The 19,880-nt window shown below is 51.0% G+C and overlaps 1 protein-coding gene across 4 annotated transcripts; it reads left to right on the top strand.

Moving 5' to 3' along the window:
- Positions 1 to 3,285, top strand: SMIM12 (small integral membrane protein 12). Of its 4 annotated transcripts, XM_036025741.1 has the most exons (3): positions 17 to 125; positions 2,153 to 2,247; positions 2,333 to 3,285. In XM_036025741.1, the coding sequence occupies exon 3, from the start codon at positions 2,338 to 2,340 to the stop codon at positions 2,614 to 2,616; it is 279 nt and encodes a 92-aa protein (XP_035881634.1). In that variant the 5' UTR covers positions 17 to 125; positions 2,153 to 2,247; positions 2,333 to 2,337; the 3' UTR covers positions 2,617 to 3,285. The 4 variants fall into 4 exon arrangements, with proteins under 4 accessions (XP_028367770.1, XP_035881634.1, XP_028367772.1 ...); XM_028511969.2 differs by lacking the exon at positions 2,153 to 2,247 and having other exon boundaries at positions 1 to 125; XM_028511971.2 differs by lacking the exon at positions 2,153 to 2,247 and having other exon boundaries at positions 43 to 65.
- The last annotated feature ends 16,595 nt before the right edge of the window (positions 3,286 to 19,880 follow it).

Genomic DNA, 19,880 nt, shown 5'->3' with positions numbered 1-19,880 from the left:
GAGCCGGCGTTTGGTGGGCGGGGTCCCGGGCGAGGCCCCGTGGGCCACTGGGAAGGGCGACAAAGGTGTTCCTGGCCAGCAGACAGAGGGCGGGGGCTGGCCGGTAGAGTGCGGCTGCGGCTCAGGTGAGCACGCGGTCTCAGCCAACAGTTCCCTTCTCCAGGGCGGCTGCCCCGGCCGCCCGTTGTCCTGGCCGTGGCTGCTGGCCTTGACCTCTGAGTTACTGGCCTGACGGCTCCCACTCTTACCGAGGCTCGCGGGTCGAGTCTGGCCGCCCAGCTGGCCTTCTGTGGCCAGGGCTTCTAGGCCTCAGGCACGTGTGTGAGGAAGGACGCTGCCGACAAGGCCATGACCGTGGTGGGATAGGGGCTGGGGACAGGGAGCCCGGCGGAGGGAGACGAACAGACACTTGGACCCTAACCTCACTTGTGCTCGCTTCCCTGAACCCGGGCTAGAGTGACTGTCGGTATCAATCTTCTGCCCTTTTAGGTCACCTCTGCCTTTATTGGCAATTCTCAAATCTCAGACTGCGGATTTGAGTCTCATTGGGCCTCCGGGACCCCGGAACAAGGCAGGTTTGCCGGCAGCCCAGTTGACCTTTACCGGGTGCTCAGGCTCCCTGTAAGCTCGGCTGGAAATAGGCGTCACAGTATTTACGAGACACTTTTGCCTTTTTAATGTCACTACCCTGGAGATGACTTGTTAGAGCATCTAGCTTCTTGTAATCAGCAAAAGCCCCTGCTGTGTCCCTGCTACCTTTTGAAGGCGGGTGGGTGGATGACTGCTGTGGTATTACATTAGTGTGTTGCTTGAACTGCCCTTCTTTCATTCAACACATCTTTTGGAGCATTTCATGCTAGGCCAGGTGGGAGGGATGGGGGAATGGATGGGACACAGTGGTCCGCAGACTCATCCTTACCCTCTTGGAGCTTAACATATTTTGAGGAATGCAGACAAGTAGGGTGGGCCAGCACATTGCATGACACAGAGGGAGTTGTGTTAAATAAATGAATTAATTGACTTACTTGTAAATGACTAGAATGTGAGTAGGAGGGCAGAGAGACCTTGTGCTACATGTGATAGGTAATAGTTGTGGACTTTGATAGTGTTTTAAGGAAAATTGGAAATCTGAATGGAGAGTTGCTGTTTAGGGAAAGTGTTTACTTAGAACTTGCTCAAAAGGTGGGAGGAGGATGGAGAAGTGTTAGGTTTGAGGTTCTTCGGTGGTACCTCTTTTAACAACTTCTACATTTTATAATTGCACAAATCTCTGAGTGTAACCTTAGAGTTTGCAGAAAAGGGAGCTCTCCTAGGAAGTGAAATGCCAAGCTAATGGGGAAAAAAGCCGTAGAAGCTCTCGCCAAATTCAGGATTTGCGCAGAAACCATACACCTTTTGGCAGTGCGTTCTTTCCACTGGAAAGAACATAGGGTTTGAAGTCAGAGGGCCTGGGTTCAAAATCAGTGGCTGTACTATTTGTAGTGATTTTGGGCACATTACCATCATGTCCCAGAGCCTTTGTGGCCTTAGACAGAAGTCTGGCTCATACCTCATAGAGGTGTTGTGAGGATCAGCTGGTGACTGGGGTGTGAATTGTCTGGCCAGGTGCTTGGTGCCAAGACAGAGGACCCAGAGGGGAATCTTGGAGCTGCTGCAGTTTTTTTCTCTGCTGATGGCCCATTATAGGCATAGGCCCACAGAATGCTGGGATTCCTCCAAAGAGAATTAGACCCAAAGAGAGAAAGGGAGAGAGTCATCCTAACTTTGGTGAGGTTTTGATTGTTCACTTGAGACCAGAGGTAGCAGGTGGGATGGAGGAATGGATGCAGAAATATCTACAGGAGCACAAACAGGATGGTCTTATAGTCGAGACTCAGGCAAGTTACTTAATCCTCTGATAATGCCGTCTACCTCAGGAGGCAGATGTGAGAGAAAGGCTTCTTTCCCATTCTTGAAAAGTTGGCAAACTGTGGAGGGAAGGTGTGGGGTCAAGAACAGGCATGAAGCTTTATTAGGTAAGACCTAGAGGTCCCCTATGAGGGGACCTCTAGGCCATACGTGGTTGCATAATTGTCAAAAAGTATTGTACATGCAGGTAAAATGGAGAGTCTTCTCCTCTTCTCTAACAATTGAATCTTTTGAAATTTTCTAGATTGTTTTAGGGATCTAACTCTTGCTTAAAGCAAGGTATCCTCTTGCATTACTCTGTATGGGATGTGTGCTCAGTAAATTGTGCCAGGCTGCCTGGTAAGTGGGGAGCCCTGGCAGGTGGTCCATGTGGTGAGGAAGGGGTGCTGGTATCTCCCTAATGCTGCCTTGTGCTCTTCTGCAGATGTCATGTGGCCTGTGCTTTGGACCGTGGTGCGCACTTATGCTCCCTATGTCACATTTCCTGTGGCCTTCGTGGTTGGGGCTGTGGGCTACCACCTGGAATGGTTCATCAGGGGAAAGGATCCCCAGCCTGTGGAGGAGGAGAAGAGCATCTCAGAGCGTCGGGAGGAGCGCAAGTTGGACGAGCTGCTAGGCAAGGACCACACCCAGGTGGTGAGCCTTAAGGACAAGCTCGAATTTGCCCCTAAAGCAGTCCTAAACAGAAACCGCCCGGAGAAGAATTGATAGAAGACACGGGGCCATATAGGTCCTTCTGTAGGCTGTGACTGGTCCTGCCACCATGTTGACTCAGCTCCAGAACCCACATCTGATTTGCTTTGTTGCTTATTCTGGCCCCTTTGGCACCACCCAGCCACACACGAACTGGCTGCTGTTCTGTGGTCAGGAAGACACACTGGCAGCTGAAGGGCCAGGTGAAGAGGAAGGCCCTGCAGGGGTCTGGCCTACAGGCTGCATCTGTTGTATGCTGGCCACAACTGCCTGGGCTCCTGGGCTTCTGGGCGCACTGCTGGAAGTAGTGTTACGAAATGAACATTGGCTGCCTGTCTCTGCAGGGAGGCAGTTTGGCTTCAAGCAGAAGTGCATGGGATTGGGGTGTTGCCTTAGGAGAGACACCACACGTCTAGTTCCCGTTTGCATGGGAAGAATTCAGATATCTACCTGGCTCCCTTCACTCGTTTGTCCTATCTTTTTGTGCTCGCTCTTTCTGAAACCCTGTCCTGCCAGCTCAGGGAGGGGGTTCCCTTGGGAAGGAGAGCACATTACTGTTCTTGGTGGCCCAGGCTCCTCTCCTCTAGGCAGGTGAATTTGCCCGAACATCACCATCGTTCACCTCCCATCACTGTGTAGCGCAAAATGTGATTAAAGTGGCATCTGAGAACCATAATAATCTAATCTGACCTTCCAGATGGTGTTTGGGGTCTTCTTAGGAGTTGTGCAAGTGCAGGCATTTCAGGGTAGGATAACACTGGCCCTTAACTAAGGACTCCAGGGGCCTGGGAGCTGTGTTTTACTAGTGTGGTTGCTCTAGCTCCTGGGGGTGGTGAGATCTGGAGGTGCAGGTTCCCAGGCACTTTTCTATCATGTTCAAGAGGCTTATTGCACCTTTCAGAGTCTAAGAGGAGACTGGGGAGCTGAACAGCTGCTATCAAATTTTTCCAATTTCATAAACACAGTCACACTTCCCTGTAAAAGTAATGTATGTACCTTAGAGTGTTTGCTGGGGATTTTTTGAAAGGGCTCTAATACAACACCCAGAGCTCTTTGTTTTTTTTACATGTATTTTATTGATTATGCTATTACACCATTTTCTCCACTTTATTCCCCTCCACCCTGCACACTCCCACCCACATTTCCTCCTTTAGTGCATGTCCATGGGTCATACATATATGTTCTTTGGCTTCTACATTTCCCATACTATTCTTAACCACCGCCTGTCTATTTTTTACCTACCATTTATGCTACTTATTCCTTTTCCTCCTCTCTCCCCCTCCCCTGCTAATAACCCTCCATGTAATCTTTATTTCTGTGGTTCTGTTCCTGTTCTAGTTGTCTGCTTATTTTGTTTTTGTTTTAGGATCGCTTGTTAATGACTGTGAGTTTGTTGTCATTTTACTGTTCATATTTTTGATCTTCTTTTTCTTAGATAAGTTCCTTTAACATTTCATATAATAAGGGTTTGGTGGTGATGAACTGCTTTAACTTGACCTTATATGGAAGCACTTCATCTGCCCTTCCATTCTAAATGAAAGCTTTGCTGAATAGCGTAATCTTGGATGTAGGTCCTTGCCTTTCATGACCTGGAATACTTCTTTTTAGCCCCTTCTTGCCTGTAAGGTCTCTTTTGAGAAATCAGCTGACAGTATTATGGGCACTCCTTTGTAGGTAACTGTCTCCTTTTCTCTTGCTGCTTTTAAGATTCTCTCCATCTCTTTAATCTTGGCTAATGTAATTATGATGTGGGTTGGTGTGTTCCTCCTTGGGTCCAACTTGTTTGGGACTCTCTGAGCTTCCTGGACTTCCTGGAAGTCTGTTTCCTTTGCTGGAGGCAAAGGAAAGGGGAAGTTCTTCATTATTTGTTCAGATAAGTTTTCAATTTCTTCCTCTTCCTCTTCTCCTTCTGGTACCCCTATAATTCAGATGTTGGAACATTTATAGATGTCCTGGAGGTTCCTGAGTCTCTCATTTTTTTGAATTCTTGTCTCTCCATTTTGTTCTGGTTGAATGTTCCTTCCGGTCCACACCGTTGATTTGAGTCCCAGTTTCCTTCCCATCACTATTGGTTCCCTGTACATTTTCCTTTAGTTCACTTAGCATAGCCTTCATTTTTTTCGTCTAATTTGTGACCATATTCAACCAATTCTGTGAGCCTCCTGATTACCAGTGTTTTGAACTGTGCATCTGATAGATTGGCTATCTCTTCATTGCTCAATTGTATTTGCTCTGGAGCTTTGATCTGTTCTTCTGTTTGGGCCAATTTTTTTTTTTTTGGTCTGGGTATGCCTGTTAGATAGTGAGGGGTGCAGCCTTAGGTGTTCACCAGGGCAGGGCAATCCATGTGGTTGCGTTGTGAGGCTGTGTGGGGGGGAGGGGTCTGAGAGGGAACAATAGTGCTTGCTCCTCTCTCTCTGCCGGTTTTCAGTCACTTCCCTCACTACCCACAAGCAAATTGGGCCCATCTGGTGCTGATTCCTGTGTGGGTGAGCTTGTGTACATTCTAGGATCCTGTGGGTCTCTCCAATGAACTCTCCTGTGAGGCTGGGAGTTTCTCCTGCTGCCTCAACCCCCACAGGTGTTTTCAGTCAGAGTTTTGAGGCTTTATTTTCCTACGCTGGAACCCTGGGTTGAGTGATCTGTCTTGCTCCCCAGTTGTTCCTCCCATTTTATGTACAATCGAATGTGGGACTGCCCAATCCACAATCCACTGCCTTGCTGGGTCTTCCATGCACCTCCTTGCCGGCCAGCCGCCACCTTGCCCGCCCTGGTCCTCCAGCGGCCGCCTTGCTGAGAGTCCTCTCTGCCTGGCTGCCTGACTCCGCCCCTCCTACTGGTCTGGATGAATGTTTCTCCTCTAACTCCTTGGTTGTCGGACTTCCATACAGTTCGGTTTTCTGTCAATTCTGGTTGTTTTTTGTTTTTAAATTTGTTGTCTTTTGGTTGTGTGAGGAGGCACAGTGTGTCTACCTACGCCTCCATCTGGGCAGAAAGTCCCTCCAGCATGCTTAACACAATGAAAAAGCTACCGTTCTGTTAAGCTTTTAACAATTTCCCTATTGGTGGTGGACATTCGGGTTATTTCTGGTTGCTCACCAGCATAAATAGTGCAGTGAGTATCTTACACGGTGTAAGGCTTTTCCTGCAATTTGGACTAAGTGGTAGGAACAGGAAGTGGCATTTTGGGTGAAATGGCATGAGCAGTTTTAAGGGTCTCAACACATTGTACCAAATGCCTTACCTAAAGGGCTGTAGAAGTTGATACTAGAAGCTACCACCTAAGATGCTGCCGGTGAGATGGAAGGGGAGTGAGAGCAGAGGGCAGGTAGAGGCAGAAGAACCCATTGCCTCATGAAGTCAACTGACTTGAACCTAAGTGAGCTTTCAAAGGCAAGTAATGCACATTTGATGGAGGACAAACTGCTTTTGAAAAGGGAAAGGGTGCTTGCCTGCTTCAGATCTCAGGATCGGAGGCCTGATGGCATTAACAGGTGAGGAAGGTAGAATTCGTGACCAGGCTGAGAGACTAGCTGTGGAGTGGGGAGCTGGGAGGATGTGGGAGGTGGTGGCCAGAGTGGAGGAGGAGCAAGCAAGTCAGGTGGCCCAGGCCTAGTGGGAATGTTGACGTGAGCTGCTGCTGCTGCTGCTGCTGCTGCTCCTCAGGGAGCAACTCTGATGGGGAGTATGGGGGAGGAGCATCTGCTGCTGAAGCGAGGATGGGGTGTTTGGTTCTGAAAGGATATGGCAAGCTGAGCTTGGTTACAGGCTCCAGCTGGTGGGAAGGCGTTGGCAGGCCAGTGCTGCCCTCCCGTGGCAGTCCTGAGCATGACCACGCCTGGCATCCCTTCCCTGGGTTTAACCGGGGAGAGCCAATGGGGGTGCTTACAGGGGTCAGTCATGTGGCTGTAACGTGCCCGACCGGGAACTGGGAAGCACAGGTCTGCCTAAAGGGGGCAGTCACTACTCAGCATCCTCCAGTTTCTGCTGCTGATTCCAGACTTTTTCAGATTTTTGTGCATGTGGTTGTGTGTGTGTGTGTGTGTGTGTGTGTATGCAGTCTTCTGATTTTTAAATGTTGACAATTCATTTAATTTGCTTTAATCCTTACCCAAGGATATGTTTCTATTTATTTTTTTAATTGATTTTTACAGAGAGAGGAAGGTGGGGGGGAGAGAGAAAAAGAAACACCAATGTGAGAAACATCATTTGGTTGCCACCCGTGCACACCCTGACCAGGGTTTGAACCCACAGCCTTTTGCTGCATGGAACAGTGCTCCAACCAACTGAGCCACTGGCCGTGGCGACAGTTCATTTTTAAAAAATAAGTTCTAAGCACGCTAGCATACCCATGTGGTTAATTTGACCTAATGGCTGCCAATTTGCAACCTCTCATCTGTCCCTCTCCTTTTAGTTGATTGATTAATTAATTATTTGGCAACCTAACAATTTGTGGCAGACATTAGATCCCAGTGGTGGCTTCCCTTGAAACGGTTTTGAGTATAGTGCACATGTGTAGGGTAGTGTCAGCCTAAGCAAAACATTAGTGGACAGAAAAGCTATAGAAACAAACACCAAACAGTTTTTTCTATAGATAGACTAAGACATTTTGGGTTTTCAGATATTTTAGAATAATCCTGTCACTGCTGGTGCACCTCTTCCTAGTGCCTGACCCAGGAGGCCCTCTCCTGGGAGATCCAAGTTGCTCCCTTCTTCCAGGCTCGCTTTAATTGTGTCCCCTTCTAAATAATTTCATTTCCTAGGGCTTGCCCTCACTGAATTTCTGCCTCCAGCAGGTCTATTAATATTCTCGGTGGGTTTCCTTTCCCACGGCGCTCTGGGAGCTGCTGCGGGGCTGCTGCGAAGCTGTGCATGCTTTCTCGCGTGCTAGGTGACTTTAAGTGGCAGGGTGGGAGTGGATGTGAGCACAGGCAGGCCAGGGTTGCTGGGACGCACCAGGGCACGGACTGGTTTCTTCCATGCCTGCTGATTCACTTCGGAGGCATGTGACCATCTCTTGGACTGGCCCAACAGCCACATTCGCTGAAACACTAGCAAGTGGATGTGGTTGGGGCTTTCTCCTTGCCCCGCCTTGGGTCTCTTCCCGGCCCAGAGATGGTGGTGGCTTCAGAGCAGGGTCACCCTGCCCAAGCACGGCAGGGATCACTCCTCTCCCGCCAACGGCCCAGCGCCTGGTGCTTTTCCATTCTCTCTGGGGCCTTTCCTGTGCCTGTGGCTGTGTTAGCACAAGTCCGCTGGGCAGCTGCCAGGACAGGCCTGCCAGGGAGTCCTTTGACTCCTGTTGGCTTCCCGGGGGCTGCCCGTGGGGCGGAACACTGTGGGATTAGGCTCCCTAGAATCGCTTGGGAGCCAGGCAGTGGCCATGAAAAAGCTCACTTTTCCACTTTGGCATGCGTCTCTAGGCACTTGTGGAGCGGGGAACCGGGGCAATGCGGCATACCCAAAATAAAGTGGGACCCGGAGTCTGACAGACCTGGGTTGTGAGTGCTGCCGCAACAACCAGCTGATTGACCGTGGGCAAGTCACGTGGCCTTTCTGAACCGTGGTGTCCTCATCTGTGAAGTGGGGATAAGAAGGCCTGGTCTTGCTTGGTGGTGTGAGGAGAAGGTAACGTGTGAAGGTCCTCACAGAGTCCACGGCCACCAGTAGGTGTCCACTGTGCAAGGGAGGAAGACCCCCCAAAAACCAGGAACTTATTAAAAATTGTGTTTATTCTTACATGTTTAAACTTCAGTTACTTTCAGAGTACTCTCCTTCGATGCAGTATACCTATCGAGATGTTTTTCCGCTGCTCAGAACAGTTTTTGAACTTGTCGATGTTGGGGCCTTTTAGCGCTTCTGCCCTTTTTTGTTTCACTTCCTCCACATCGGCCAAACGCTTCCCTTTGGGGGCTTTCTTCACCTGGGGAAACAAAAAAATGTCACTTGGTGTGAGGTGGGATGATTATGAGGGTGGGGCACAGGAGGGGTTATGCTATTTTGTCAAAAACTGCTGAGCACTCAGCACGGTGTGGGCAGGTGTGCTCATAAACTGCCCATCATGAAATGGGCAAACACACTGAAAGAGCCTTCAAAAAAATCCACTGAAGCCAAACACAGCCTCTCACAACAACACCAGCTGGTACACTGATACAGATGGGCTCCTCGAACACTCACAGTGGGGGAAACCTGTGCTACAAGGGACCCGCCCTCCAAAAGATAATTCCAGTTTTTGAGGGGTCCCTCCTTGTGTATTAGCTGCTTTAATTTTTTTGCAATAGTTGCACATGTCCTTGTGATCCCGGTGAGGCAGGGAGGTGGAGGCGAGAGCGGCCTTGGCTGGGGGCGTGGTCCAAGGGGTCCCCGCTGCTCAGGCCTGATGGTTGAGGGCTTCCTGAGGATAGGTACAGAAGGGACTGCCTCACACAAGGACCCAGCTGGCTGGGGTATTGTCAGCTCCAGACCTGTGTTGTAAGGAGACAGTTCCACTGGTGCCGTCTGCAAGGCCAGAGGTGAGAAGTGGGGAGGAAGGCGCTGTGGGATGCCTAGGACGGTCACACGTCAGGAGAGTGGGTGGAGGGCCTTGGACTTGGAGGCAAGACAACGGGGGGAGCAGAGACATGCGCCTTCACCTCTCCTGGCCTTGGTGTCCCCACGACACAGTGGGGACACTACCATGTTCTCTGCTGCTGGTGTGAGAAAGGGAGAAACCAGTTTAGAAAGTGCTTTGAAAAACATGCAAGCGCTACGTTACATCCCAGGAAAACCTCGCCTCACTGACTTGGAATGGCAGGCAGTCTGACTAATGAAATAGTAAATGCTCTTTCTCTCCTTTTCTGTACATAGTCTCTCAAGGTGTTTGCTAAGTAGAAGCCTTGGGGACTTCAGCTTTTAGAGTAAAGAGGAGTAATTTAGTCATTAGTGTCTCAGTTCCAGTGGTGTCTGCGATATACCTAAAAAGTTCATTCATTTTGAATTAAATTTGTTAACAGTTTTCTGTTTATATCACATCCTTTTTACATGATGCAAACAAACCCTGGCTTTATGTTCATTTAAAAGTGCTGTACGGGTCCTCCAGCTATTCGAGATTTTCAAAGCTTTACTGGGATCCCAGCAGGGGCAGCTCTTCAGTCTGGAAGGGTCCAGAGTCCTCCGCGCCCTTGTGCCCTGACGCTGCCCCGTTCCCTCGCTTCCACCCCGGGCTCCGCTGTCCATTGCTGTTTGCTTCCAGGCCTGTGCTGCCAAGTGCAGCTGGAAATATTTGCATAACCCTGTTGCCTGGCACACTCCATTTATAGCTTGTGGGTGCAATCTTCAAGATGGTTGTTGTTTTTTTAAACCAAGCTCCTGGAGTCCACCACCCCATCCCTGGACTCCTCGCCCTTTGCTGCTTGCTCTCCACCTGTACAGCAGCAAAGCCATTTTGGCTAAAAGCCTCAGTAGCTTCAAATCTCATATCTTCATTTTGGGCTTGGTCATTCGGTGGCTGCTTGCAGTATTCAGCCCTCTTTGTGGGATTCCCTCTCGCCTCGGCTCCACGGCGGTCTCCTGTCGCAGCTCTCCCCGCTCTTCCAAGGGGCTTTTTTTCTGCTTGGACCGTTTTAGTCTCATCTGTGGCTTCAGCCACTACCTGTATCTCACTCGGTGACTCCTAAATGTCTGACTCTGGCTGTGATGGTCCTCCTAAACTCTGGATCATTCTCTGAAACAGCTTACCACACGTCTCTGTCTGCATTTCCCCAGTAGTCCGATGGTTAAAAGAGCTGGTCTGAGCTTAGCCCGGGTCTAGTGTGGCTAGAGAAGTCACTTCCTTTCTTTAAGCGTCATCTGTGAAATAGGGGTAGTTCTGCCTGCCTCACAGGGTGATGAAGTTTGGGAGGATGTTTGTAAACCCCCCCGGCACGGAGTTTAGCACAGGGACTGTCTCTGTCCTGGTGCTCGTGTGGTTTCTGACTCTTCCTCGCCACCCCCTCTCCTGGGTTCTGTCACCAGCCCGTGGCAACCCACTTCTCTGTCTGGAATTCCTCCTGTCTCCTCCTTCTCATGTCCTTGCTTCAGGCCCTGATCATCTCTTGCCTGAAGTTTTGATCTCCTCCTGAGAATTCTCCCCATTTCTGCCAGCATTTTCTTTCTCAAACACGCCTTCGATAAGGTCACTCCTTCAAGACCCCTGTGGCTCCTCTCACCAAAGCGCCTTACGAGCCCTGCAAGACCCTTCACTGCCCTCCAGCCTCGTGCATCACCTCCAGGATAGAACCTAGCTTTTGCCATTTCCTGCTTGTTCAAACCCTGACGCGTCCGTGTGCACTGTGCCTCGCGCCTCCTTGGCTACCTGGTGAGCTCGTGGTGCACTGCCAGGTTGAGCATGCGTGGGTCCCTACATCCTCCCCTAGGTGGAGCTTGTCCTTCCCTCCCTGCCTTTCCTGTCCTGTGTGCCTTCTACTGCAGCGCTAACAAGGAGGCACTGTGATGGGCGTGTGTGTGTGTGTGTGTGTGTGTGTGTGTGTGTTCCCCCGAGACTGTGAGCTCCTGGAGGGCAGGACCAGGTGTCACTCATACAGTCATTTTCCAATAAGTGTTGAATGAACGAGGAGGCCCCCCGAGGGTGATTCTGGGATGGAGCAGGTACTGGGGCTGGGTGCAGAGACCAGCCCCGTTGGAAGACCGGACCACCAGGTGTGGACTTTGAGGGCCCAGCAGCCTTGTGCTCAGGGCAGCAGTATTTTGCTACAGCTTTGCCTTCCCCGGGGCTGGTAAAGAGCTAAACCCGAAGAAGTGCCTGCCTTAATTTTCCCAGGGGAAGCAGGGCAGAAGGCTGGCTTTCCCCACTGGGTGGGACCTGGACCAGCATAGCCCATGATGAATTTGACCCTGATGACTCTGCGGTGGGGAACAATGTCCTCAGGAAAGCATTCAGGAAGCCCTTCGTGTAGTAGCAATCAAAGCTCCGCTGCAGCTCAGCGGGGTGGGTGGGAGCACTCCAAGGAGTCCGGCAAGGCCCTGGGTCGGAGCCCAGGGGGCCGCTTGAAGCCCTTACCAGGTGGGGCTCCTCCTGAGCCTCAGCACACCCCTGGTGACCCTGTGGGATGTGGACGTCCTGAGAAGGTGTGGGAATGCCTGGGGACCTGAGAGACCGCAGGGCTGCTGCTCCCGCTCCTCAAGTGTCTCTGCTTTGTCTCCTGTTCCCCTCAGCGCCTCTCCTCCGACTGAGGCCTGGGAGGGCAGAGTAGGCTGGTAGGGTGAGGCAGAAGAATCCTTGCAAACACAGCTGGCTTGGCTTTCCTCATTTCATCTAGAAGCTGATGTAAACGTCTTACATTTACACAAAGTCCTTTTTTCATGCGCCCCTCATCCCCATGGAGTTCAAATAGAAGGTAGAAGGGCGCTGGTTCTCCTTAGGCTAACAATGGGGATCTGAGGCCGAGAGCAGGAAACGGCTCACCCAAGATAACGGAATTCTTGGCAGAGCTGGGCTGGCAGCCACCCTGTGCCCTGCTCGCCTGCCCAGTTTACATCTTGTCATCACGGCAAACAAAGTCGGCTGACCTGCAGACAAGCTGATTTGACAAGGGAAACACTGTCGGTGCCAGCTTGCCCTCGGGCACAGAGTGGGCGTAGCTGCAGCCCCTCTGCTGGCAGCTCGCGCGACCTGAACCTCCGGTGGAGGCGGCCGCTTGCTCTTCCTGACCCCTTCCCGGTTTCATTCTCCCAGGGCGTGGACGAAAGATAAACCTGCGGGGTAGCTCTGCCCCTCTGATGCTCTCCAAGCTCTTTTCCCCACGTCGGGGAGGGTAGGAGGTCACAGTCTTTCCCACAGATGGCGTCCTGTGTGTTGATGATCTGGTCAATTGACGACAAGGTGGATTATTGTTCAGCTGCCGTCATCCCTAAAGGCCTGTCCTCGGCTGGCTTTTGCCTTGCTGACTCATGCCAGGGCCTCACCCGGCTCAGGTCGAAGCCCTCCCTCCTGTCACCCCTCCAAGAAACCTGGTTCTGGAGTTACACTGCGGGGGTTCAAAGCCCAGCGCTGCCACTTGCAGCCGTGTGGCCTTTGCCAAGCTACTTAACTTCTCAGTTTCGATCTCATGTGCCAGGTGGGGCTAACGTGTTGCTTACCTCATAGGGTTAGAGTGAGGGTTACAAGAAAACACGCAAGGTATTTGGAACAGAGACAAATATAATCAGCACTGAGGAAGAACTGGTTATTTTGATTAGTAGTATTTTTCCATCCCATGGACTTACCCACACTTCAAGGCTCTGGCCTCTGTCTGGGCACTGTAAGGGGTCGCCCGAGTGTAGAGGGGCAACCGAGGCCCACAGTAACGCTGTGGGCAGGGGCTGGGGAGAGGTGAGGTGCACTGCCGCTCAGCCCAGAGGCTGTGCCATTTGATGCTTCCCTGCCTCCTGTTGGCCCCCCACCACCCAGGCCCTTCTGTACCGGCCTTGGAATCTTGCGGCATCCCCAGCCCCAGGTGGGTCCTGTACAGCTGCAGATGCGAACAAAACGAACTCCATCTTTGTCCCCTGGAGTTTCCATGCTGGGACCTTTGACCAACCGCTAATGTCCCAAGCAAAGCATACCTAGCCTTCTAGATGATTATCTATGCTCCTTAAGTATGTAGTCATAAATGTTTTTGTTAGGACTAGTTGCAGTGGTACCACGGCCGAGCTGAATATCAAACTGGTGAGAGTAGCTATCGGTTATACGTAGTCATCTGTCACAACCACCCGGAGGCATGGGCCTTGCTGTCTTGGTCTTGTCATTCATTAGTGCCCGAGTCACACTGTAAAAACAGCACTGTCACAGGGGCCTGTCAGCAGAAAACCATTTTCACAGAGCCGGTCACCTGTCCACACCGACCCCACATCCCTGTAAGTACATTGCCCTACAATAAATGTGTTATATTCTGTGGAGCTGCCTGCTTTGCTTGTCGGTCTGAAGATACCTCTCATGACGATGGCCCTTACACCTTTGTCCCACTGTCGGACAGGTCCCCAGCACCCACGCAGCCCTGCCTCGGTTGGATCACTGACTGGCCTGCAGACAAACGGAGGTTTCAGAAGGAGGCTGTAGAAGCTGGGCTGAAGGGGTCCCGCCTGGTTATTGTGGTTCTCGGAGCGCTAACCCACTGTGGGGCTCAGCTGGGAGTGGGTGAGGAGGACGTCCCCCAGGCCCCACTTCATGGTCCCCCAGGTGAGGCAGGGGAGCTGCCGCGACGAAATACCACAGGCGGGGCTGCTCAAACCACAGACGTTTATTTTCTCGTAGTTCTGGAGGTTGGAAGTCCGAGATCAAGGCCTGGCAGGGCGGGTTTCCTCTGCGGCCCCTGTCCTTGGCTCACAGACGACTGCCCTCTCGCTGTGCCCTCCCACGGTGTCCCTCTGTGCGCAGGAGACCCTGGTATCTCTCGTGTGCCAGCATCTCCTTGTGAAGGCACCAGTGAGTTTGGGTTAGGGCCCACTCTCGTGGCCTCGTTTTAACTTAATCACCTCACTAAAGGCCTTATCTCCAAATAGTCACATTCTGTGTGACGTACAGGGGCGGGGGCTTCAACATATGGATTTGGGGGAGGGGAATGATTCACCTGTAACAGGAGGCTAGACAGGACAGAGGCATGGAAGGGACTGTGTCTGGGGAACTCAGGGGAGAGTGATAGCAGCTGGAGCCTTGGGCATGGGGTGCCCAGCCTCTTGAGGCAAGTTCCCGCTGGTTCCTGGCTGCTTGCCTGGCCCTGGACTGAGGTTGGGGCTGGCTCCTCCTCCTGTCCCCAAGGGACCTTAGGGTGGGACCTAAACTCCCAAGGCCGGAAGGCCCTGGGAGCTGATTGTCCCTGTGGTCTCTGGGGTGAAGGAACAGACAGGGGCCCCAGGCTCGGGTCCTGTTCTTCCCCTGCCTTATCACAGCCGGGATGCCCTTCCTCTGGACACTGTTAATAGGCTGGCCGCAGCCCCAGGCTCTCCCAGTGGGGGCACACTGACTTTGAAGGGGCCGCCCTTGTTTTGGCTCCACTCGGTACCCTCTGTACCCTGGACCTCTGCACCTTTGCACCCTGCCTCTCTCTTCCAGGTAGGGAGTGACAGGAACAGCACTGAGAGTCCAAACATCACTTTCATGATTTTTTTTCAGAAGATTGACCTGCCTGGTTGCATTGGTTCAGGCTGATATTCTAGTAAAGCCTTTCCCCCCCTGAGCTCACATAAGCAGAATGCAGGGGGGAGAAGTGGCTCAGAAGTAGTTTTTGGGGGCTCCCACAGTGGTCACAGATAACAAGTGAACACTTGGAATTGACCTGGGACCTCCCCTCCCTGTCACTTTCATGCAGCCTCAGTAGGTGGGCTAGACAGCATTTCAGGGGCTTCTGATGGCAAATAGTCACAGCTCTCAGTGTCTCCCTCTGAGGTCAGCAGCCTGGGTCTCTTGTGGCCGCTGGTTCCCCAGGGTCCAGGAGCCAGCAGTGGGGGCGGGAAGAGGGGTGCTTTCCGTCAGAGTGTCAAGGGGGAGGAGCCAGCAGTTCTGCGAATCCCAGGATTCCCTGCTGCTTGGAAAAGAGCCAGGGGGCAGCCACCCTCTTTCTCCCGTGGACCTTGTTAGCCCTGGAAGACTGAGGCAGACCAATCCCAGAAAAAAAGGAGGAGAACCTGCTTGCTCGCTGAACGTCAGCCTAAGTGTCAGACCAGGGGCTTCACAATATTTCATTTAACCCTCCCCACATCCCTGCAAAGGAGGGAGTGATGTGTCTGTTCCTGCAGACGAGGGAGACCCGGAGGCTGCCACCCACTCAGCTCAGTGGCAGGGGAGGCAGTCAAGCCCAGCTCAGTTGTCCCTCCCGGTCTCTTCTTTTTTTATGGATTGAAAATTATTTTTGTTTTTATTTTATTTGTTAAGTATATTTTATTGATTATCCTATTTCAATTGACTCAATTTTCTCCTTTTGCCCCCCTCTGCCCAGTGCCCTCCTTCCCTCCAGCAATCCCCCCTCTTAGTTCATGCCCATGGGTCATGCATGTAAGTTCTTTGGCTTCTCCCTTTCCTATGCTATTCTTACCCTCCCCCTGTCTGTTTTGTACCTCTCATTTATGCTTCTTACTCCCTGTAACTTTTCCCCTATTCTCCCCCTTTCTCCTGCCAGCTGATAACCCTCCAAATGATCTCCATATCTATGATTCTGCTCCCGTTCTGCTTGTTTGCTTAGTTTGTTTTTGTTTTTTAGATTTAGTTGTTGATAGTTGTGAGTTTGTTGTCATTTTAATGTTCATAGTTTTGATCTTTTTCTTAAATAAGTCCCTTTAACATTTCATGTAATAATGGCTTGCTGATGATGAACTCCTCTAGCTTTACCTTGTCTGGGAAGCACTTTATCTGCCCTTCCATTCTAAATGATAGCTTTGCTGGATAGGGTAGTCTTAGTTGTAGGTTTTTGCTTTTCATCACTTTGAATACTTCATGCCAGCCCCTTCTTGCCTGCAAGGTTTCTTTTGAGAAATCAGCTGACAGTCTTATGGGAGCCCCTTTGTAGGTAACTCTCAGCTTTTGATGCTTTTAAGATTCTCTCTTTACCCTTTAGCATTTTAATTGTAATGTGTCTTGGTGTGGTCCTCTTTGGGTCCAACTTGTTTGGGACTCTCTGTGCTTGCTGGACTTGTGTGTCTATTTCTTTCACCAAATTAGGGAAATTTTCTTTCATTATTTTGTCAAATAAACTTTTAATTTCATGTTCTTCCCCTTTTCCTTTTGGCACTCCTGTGATTTGGATGTTGGTAAGTTTAAAGTTGTTCCAGAGGTTTCTAACCCTTTCCTCATTTTTTTGAATTCTTGTTTCTACTTTTTGTTCTGGTTGAATATTTATTTCTTCCTTTTGTTTCAAATTGTTGACTTGAATGCCAACTTAATTCCCTTCACTGTTGGTTCCCTGCATATTTTTCTTTATTTCACTTAGTGTAAACATCATTTCTTCCTTTATTTTGTTGCTATAATCAGTGAGTTCTCTGAGCATCCTTATCAAGTGTGATTTGAATTCTGCATCTCCATTTCACTTAGTTCTTTTTCTGGGGTTTTGTTCTTTTTTTTATTTTTTATTTTTTTTTTCCATTTGGGCCATATTTCTTTGCTTCCTCAACTTGGCAGCTTCCCTGTGTTTGTTTCTGTGTATTAGGTTGAGCTGCCTTTCCTCCCTGTCTTAGTAGCATGGCCTGTGTAGAAAAGACACCTGTCTGGATGAATGTGGCTTCTTTAAATCCTTGGTTGTTGGACTGTTACATAGGTCAATTTTCTGATGGTTCTGGGTGTTGTTTTGAGATCTGGTTGTAATTCTTTCTGTGATTGTGTGAGGAGGTGATTTGTGTCTATCTATACCACCATCTTGACTGGAAGTCTCTTTCTGGAGGCTGGGAAGTCCAAGACCAAGATGTCAACCAATCAGGTTTCTGGTGAGGTCATCTCCCTGGCTTGCAGAATGTGTCCTCCCAATTTCACTGTGCTCTTTGCCTTTCTTCCCCTGTGACAGTGGTGGGAGGAGGGTGGGAAAGGCAGTGAGGGCTTCCTCCCCTCCCCCTTCCTCCCATCTCCAGAGACCTCTTTGTTTGATTCCTGGAAACTCAGGACCTGGGGCTCGGAACTGGCTGAGCTGCAGTTCCAAGGTCTCCACTTGCTAGGAGGGATGAATGGGTTGTCACCTCTCGACCCATTCCTGTCTTCCTCATCCCCCCCCCCCCCACCAGCTGACCACAATGGCCTGAGGCTGATTCAGTGCCTGCTCTATTGAAAATGGAGAACAATACTCCCCTCCCCAGGCAGGCTGCTAGAAGGGTGGGTGCAGCCCCATGCCCCTCTGCAGGGTTGCTCCTCCAGCACCGGGAAGTGGGGGGAGGACTTCAATGTCTGGGATATGGAGTGGAGATCCTAAGGGGATGTGAGAGGAGGCTGCAAGTGGTATCCTCCCCTTTCCCATACACCTAAACCTGTCTCCCAGTGCCAAGCAGCACTGGGGGTAGTAGGGCTCTGCCTCTCATTAGCTGGGTCGCCCTGGGCTGATGAATTGACTTCTCTGTGTTCTTGTCTTTAATGCAGATTTACTACCTGTGTCACCACCTATGTCACTGGGGAAGGCTAGTGCCTGACTCCACAGAGACACTCAGTACAGTAGCTCCCCTCTTGCCCCTGCCTCCCTGCTAGTTGGTAGGCAGTCTTGATCTCTTTGAGCAGCTTCTGCAGGCAGGCCAGATGTGTGGGAAAGACTTCCCCGTGTCCAGCTGGAGCCCCGAGAGAGTGAAGGCTCCCGGTGTTATAGAACAGAGAGAGCTCGTCCACCAGCGCCAGCAGAGACAAACACTAAACACCGGGAAATGCAGTGGGGGAAATATTGGCTATTTTACTATGAATGGCACCACCCAGGAGAACAGGAAGCTAATGCTCAAAAGCCTGAACTCCTGGATGATGTGTAAGGTTACAGATTATATAGGGCAAAATTCATAAGACACCATGGGTTAGGGGTTTGGGTTCATTCTGGGAGCTGATTGGTCGGAGGTAGGGTAACAACAATGGATCATTTCTTCCGGTCTTAAGGATAGCTCTGAGGTCTTTTCTCGTGGGAAAATAGCCAGGGGGTCATTCTGCCTTGGAGCTCAAGAACTGAAACATAACTTAGGTCAAGAGGGTAGGTTAGCCTTCCAGAGGTCCTGACCTTGTGACACTAGTCAGGTCCAAGCTGCTGTCTCCTGCTGCCTCTGGGATATGTACAGGGTGGGCAAAAGTAGGTTTATAGTTGTGAGTATGTGAAACACAGAGTTTATTCCCGTATTATTAGTTACTCAGAGTCATAAGGCCCCTCAGCTCCACCTGCCTCCCTGCCGTCTCGCTGTGCTTAGCTTTTTGTGACAGGGAGGAAGCTGAAAGATTTGTGATTGTTCACTCTGCAAAGAAAAGGTGGAAGGGGCAACTCAATAAGCATTTGTAAGCCTATCGAAGGTTATCATTCAGAGACCAGTGAGCAGCGGGCGCCAGGAAGTGTGTTTCATGTGCATTGGAGGTCTGTGTGTGTGGACATGGGAAAGGCTTTCCCAGCAGAAAGCCTCAGATCCTGGAATGGGCGGGGAAGGGGGAATTGAGGAAAGGGGGTATCTAAAAACAGGTTGCTCTGTTCTGACTGGGCTTGGGGAGGGTTTGGCCAGGAGGTGGAGGGACTAGTCAGAGGCCAGCAGGGAATTCACCCTTGAATTAGAGATCAGGTGAGGCGTGGCTTCCTTGGGGTCATGGATATTGGAATACTGTAGGACAGCCTGGTCCGGGGGTGTGGGGTAGACACGGAAGCCCTGCTCTGCCCCTGCCCCCAGCTCTGCCTGGCTATATTTTCGGAGACAGCACAGGAAGTGGGCCTTTACAATGTCAGGATACAGGAAGCTATCGGACTATTGAAGGCCACTTCCCGTGAGCTCACATACGTTTGTCACCAGCTATCAGGGCTTTTGGGCTCTGCCATTGTCTGGAGGGGCTGCAAAAGGCTGGGGGCCGCCAGCAGAGGCTCTTGGACACAGCAGGCACTATTGTGCTGGGCTGGCAGCACCCCATGGGGCGGGGAGGAAAGTGGTGGGTAAGAAGGGGACGCCTGCCTCTCATTGTCGTCGACTGCACAATGGGGCTGGGGGCGGGGGTCCTCTCTGGCTCCTGGGAGCCTGAACTTCTGGGAGAGTGGGATCAGGGAAGGCTGCAGCAGGAGCCTGTCTGCAGGCGAGATGCCAGACGGAGCTGGAAAGGAGTTCAGGACTGCTTTTCCCAGTGCTGGGGTTTCTAGATCTCTGCTGAGAGACCGTGTGATAGAAAAGGGGCCTGGAGTCAGGCAGGCCACATTCCGCCACTGTCAACTGTGTGTGTGACTTGGGCAAGTCGCCTCCCCTCTCTGAGCTTCAGAGCCATGCGAGCAATAGTCAGAGCCACCTCCTAGGGCTGATCGTCACTCGAGGTGATCTGTTGAACTTCTCTCAGCTTGGCACCTGGCACGGAGCAGATATTGAAGCAATGTTAAGTTCCTTCTCCACCCTCATCTCCTTCCCTTCCAGCTCACTTCTGACCCCGCTGTCCGGTCCTCTGGTGAGTGACCGAATCAGCGTGTGTGAGAGGCATTTTAATATCAGCCCAAACAAAGCTGAGCTCTGCCTCCCTTTATGCCAAGAATATCAAATCAACCGTTAATTATACGTACTAATGGACGGCCTAAAAGCAGATAATTTTTCTTTGGCCATGTGCCTTTGGCCTTATGTGTGAATCTGATTGTATCTGAATTCTA

Source organism: Phyllostomus discolor, chromosome 5 (assembly GCF_004126475.2).
Source record: "Phyllostomus discolor isolate MPI-MPIP mPhyDis1 chromosome 5, mPhyDis1.pri.v3, whole genome shotgun sequence".
Classification (NCBI taxonomy): domain Eukaryota; kingdom Metazoa; phylum Chordata; class Mammalia; order Chiroptera; family Phyllostomidae; genus Phyllostomus; species Phyllostomus discolor.
Note: the sequence above shows the minus strand (reverse complement) of the source record. Positions and strands in the feature narration are given on the sequence as shown.

Bases quoted from the DNA above. Each gene is read 5' to 3' on its own strand.
- SMIM12 (XM_028511969.2), top strand. From the start codon at position 2,338: ATGTGGCCTGTGCTTTGGACCGTGGTGCGCACTTATGCTCCCTATGTC.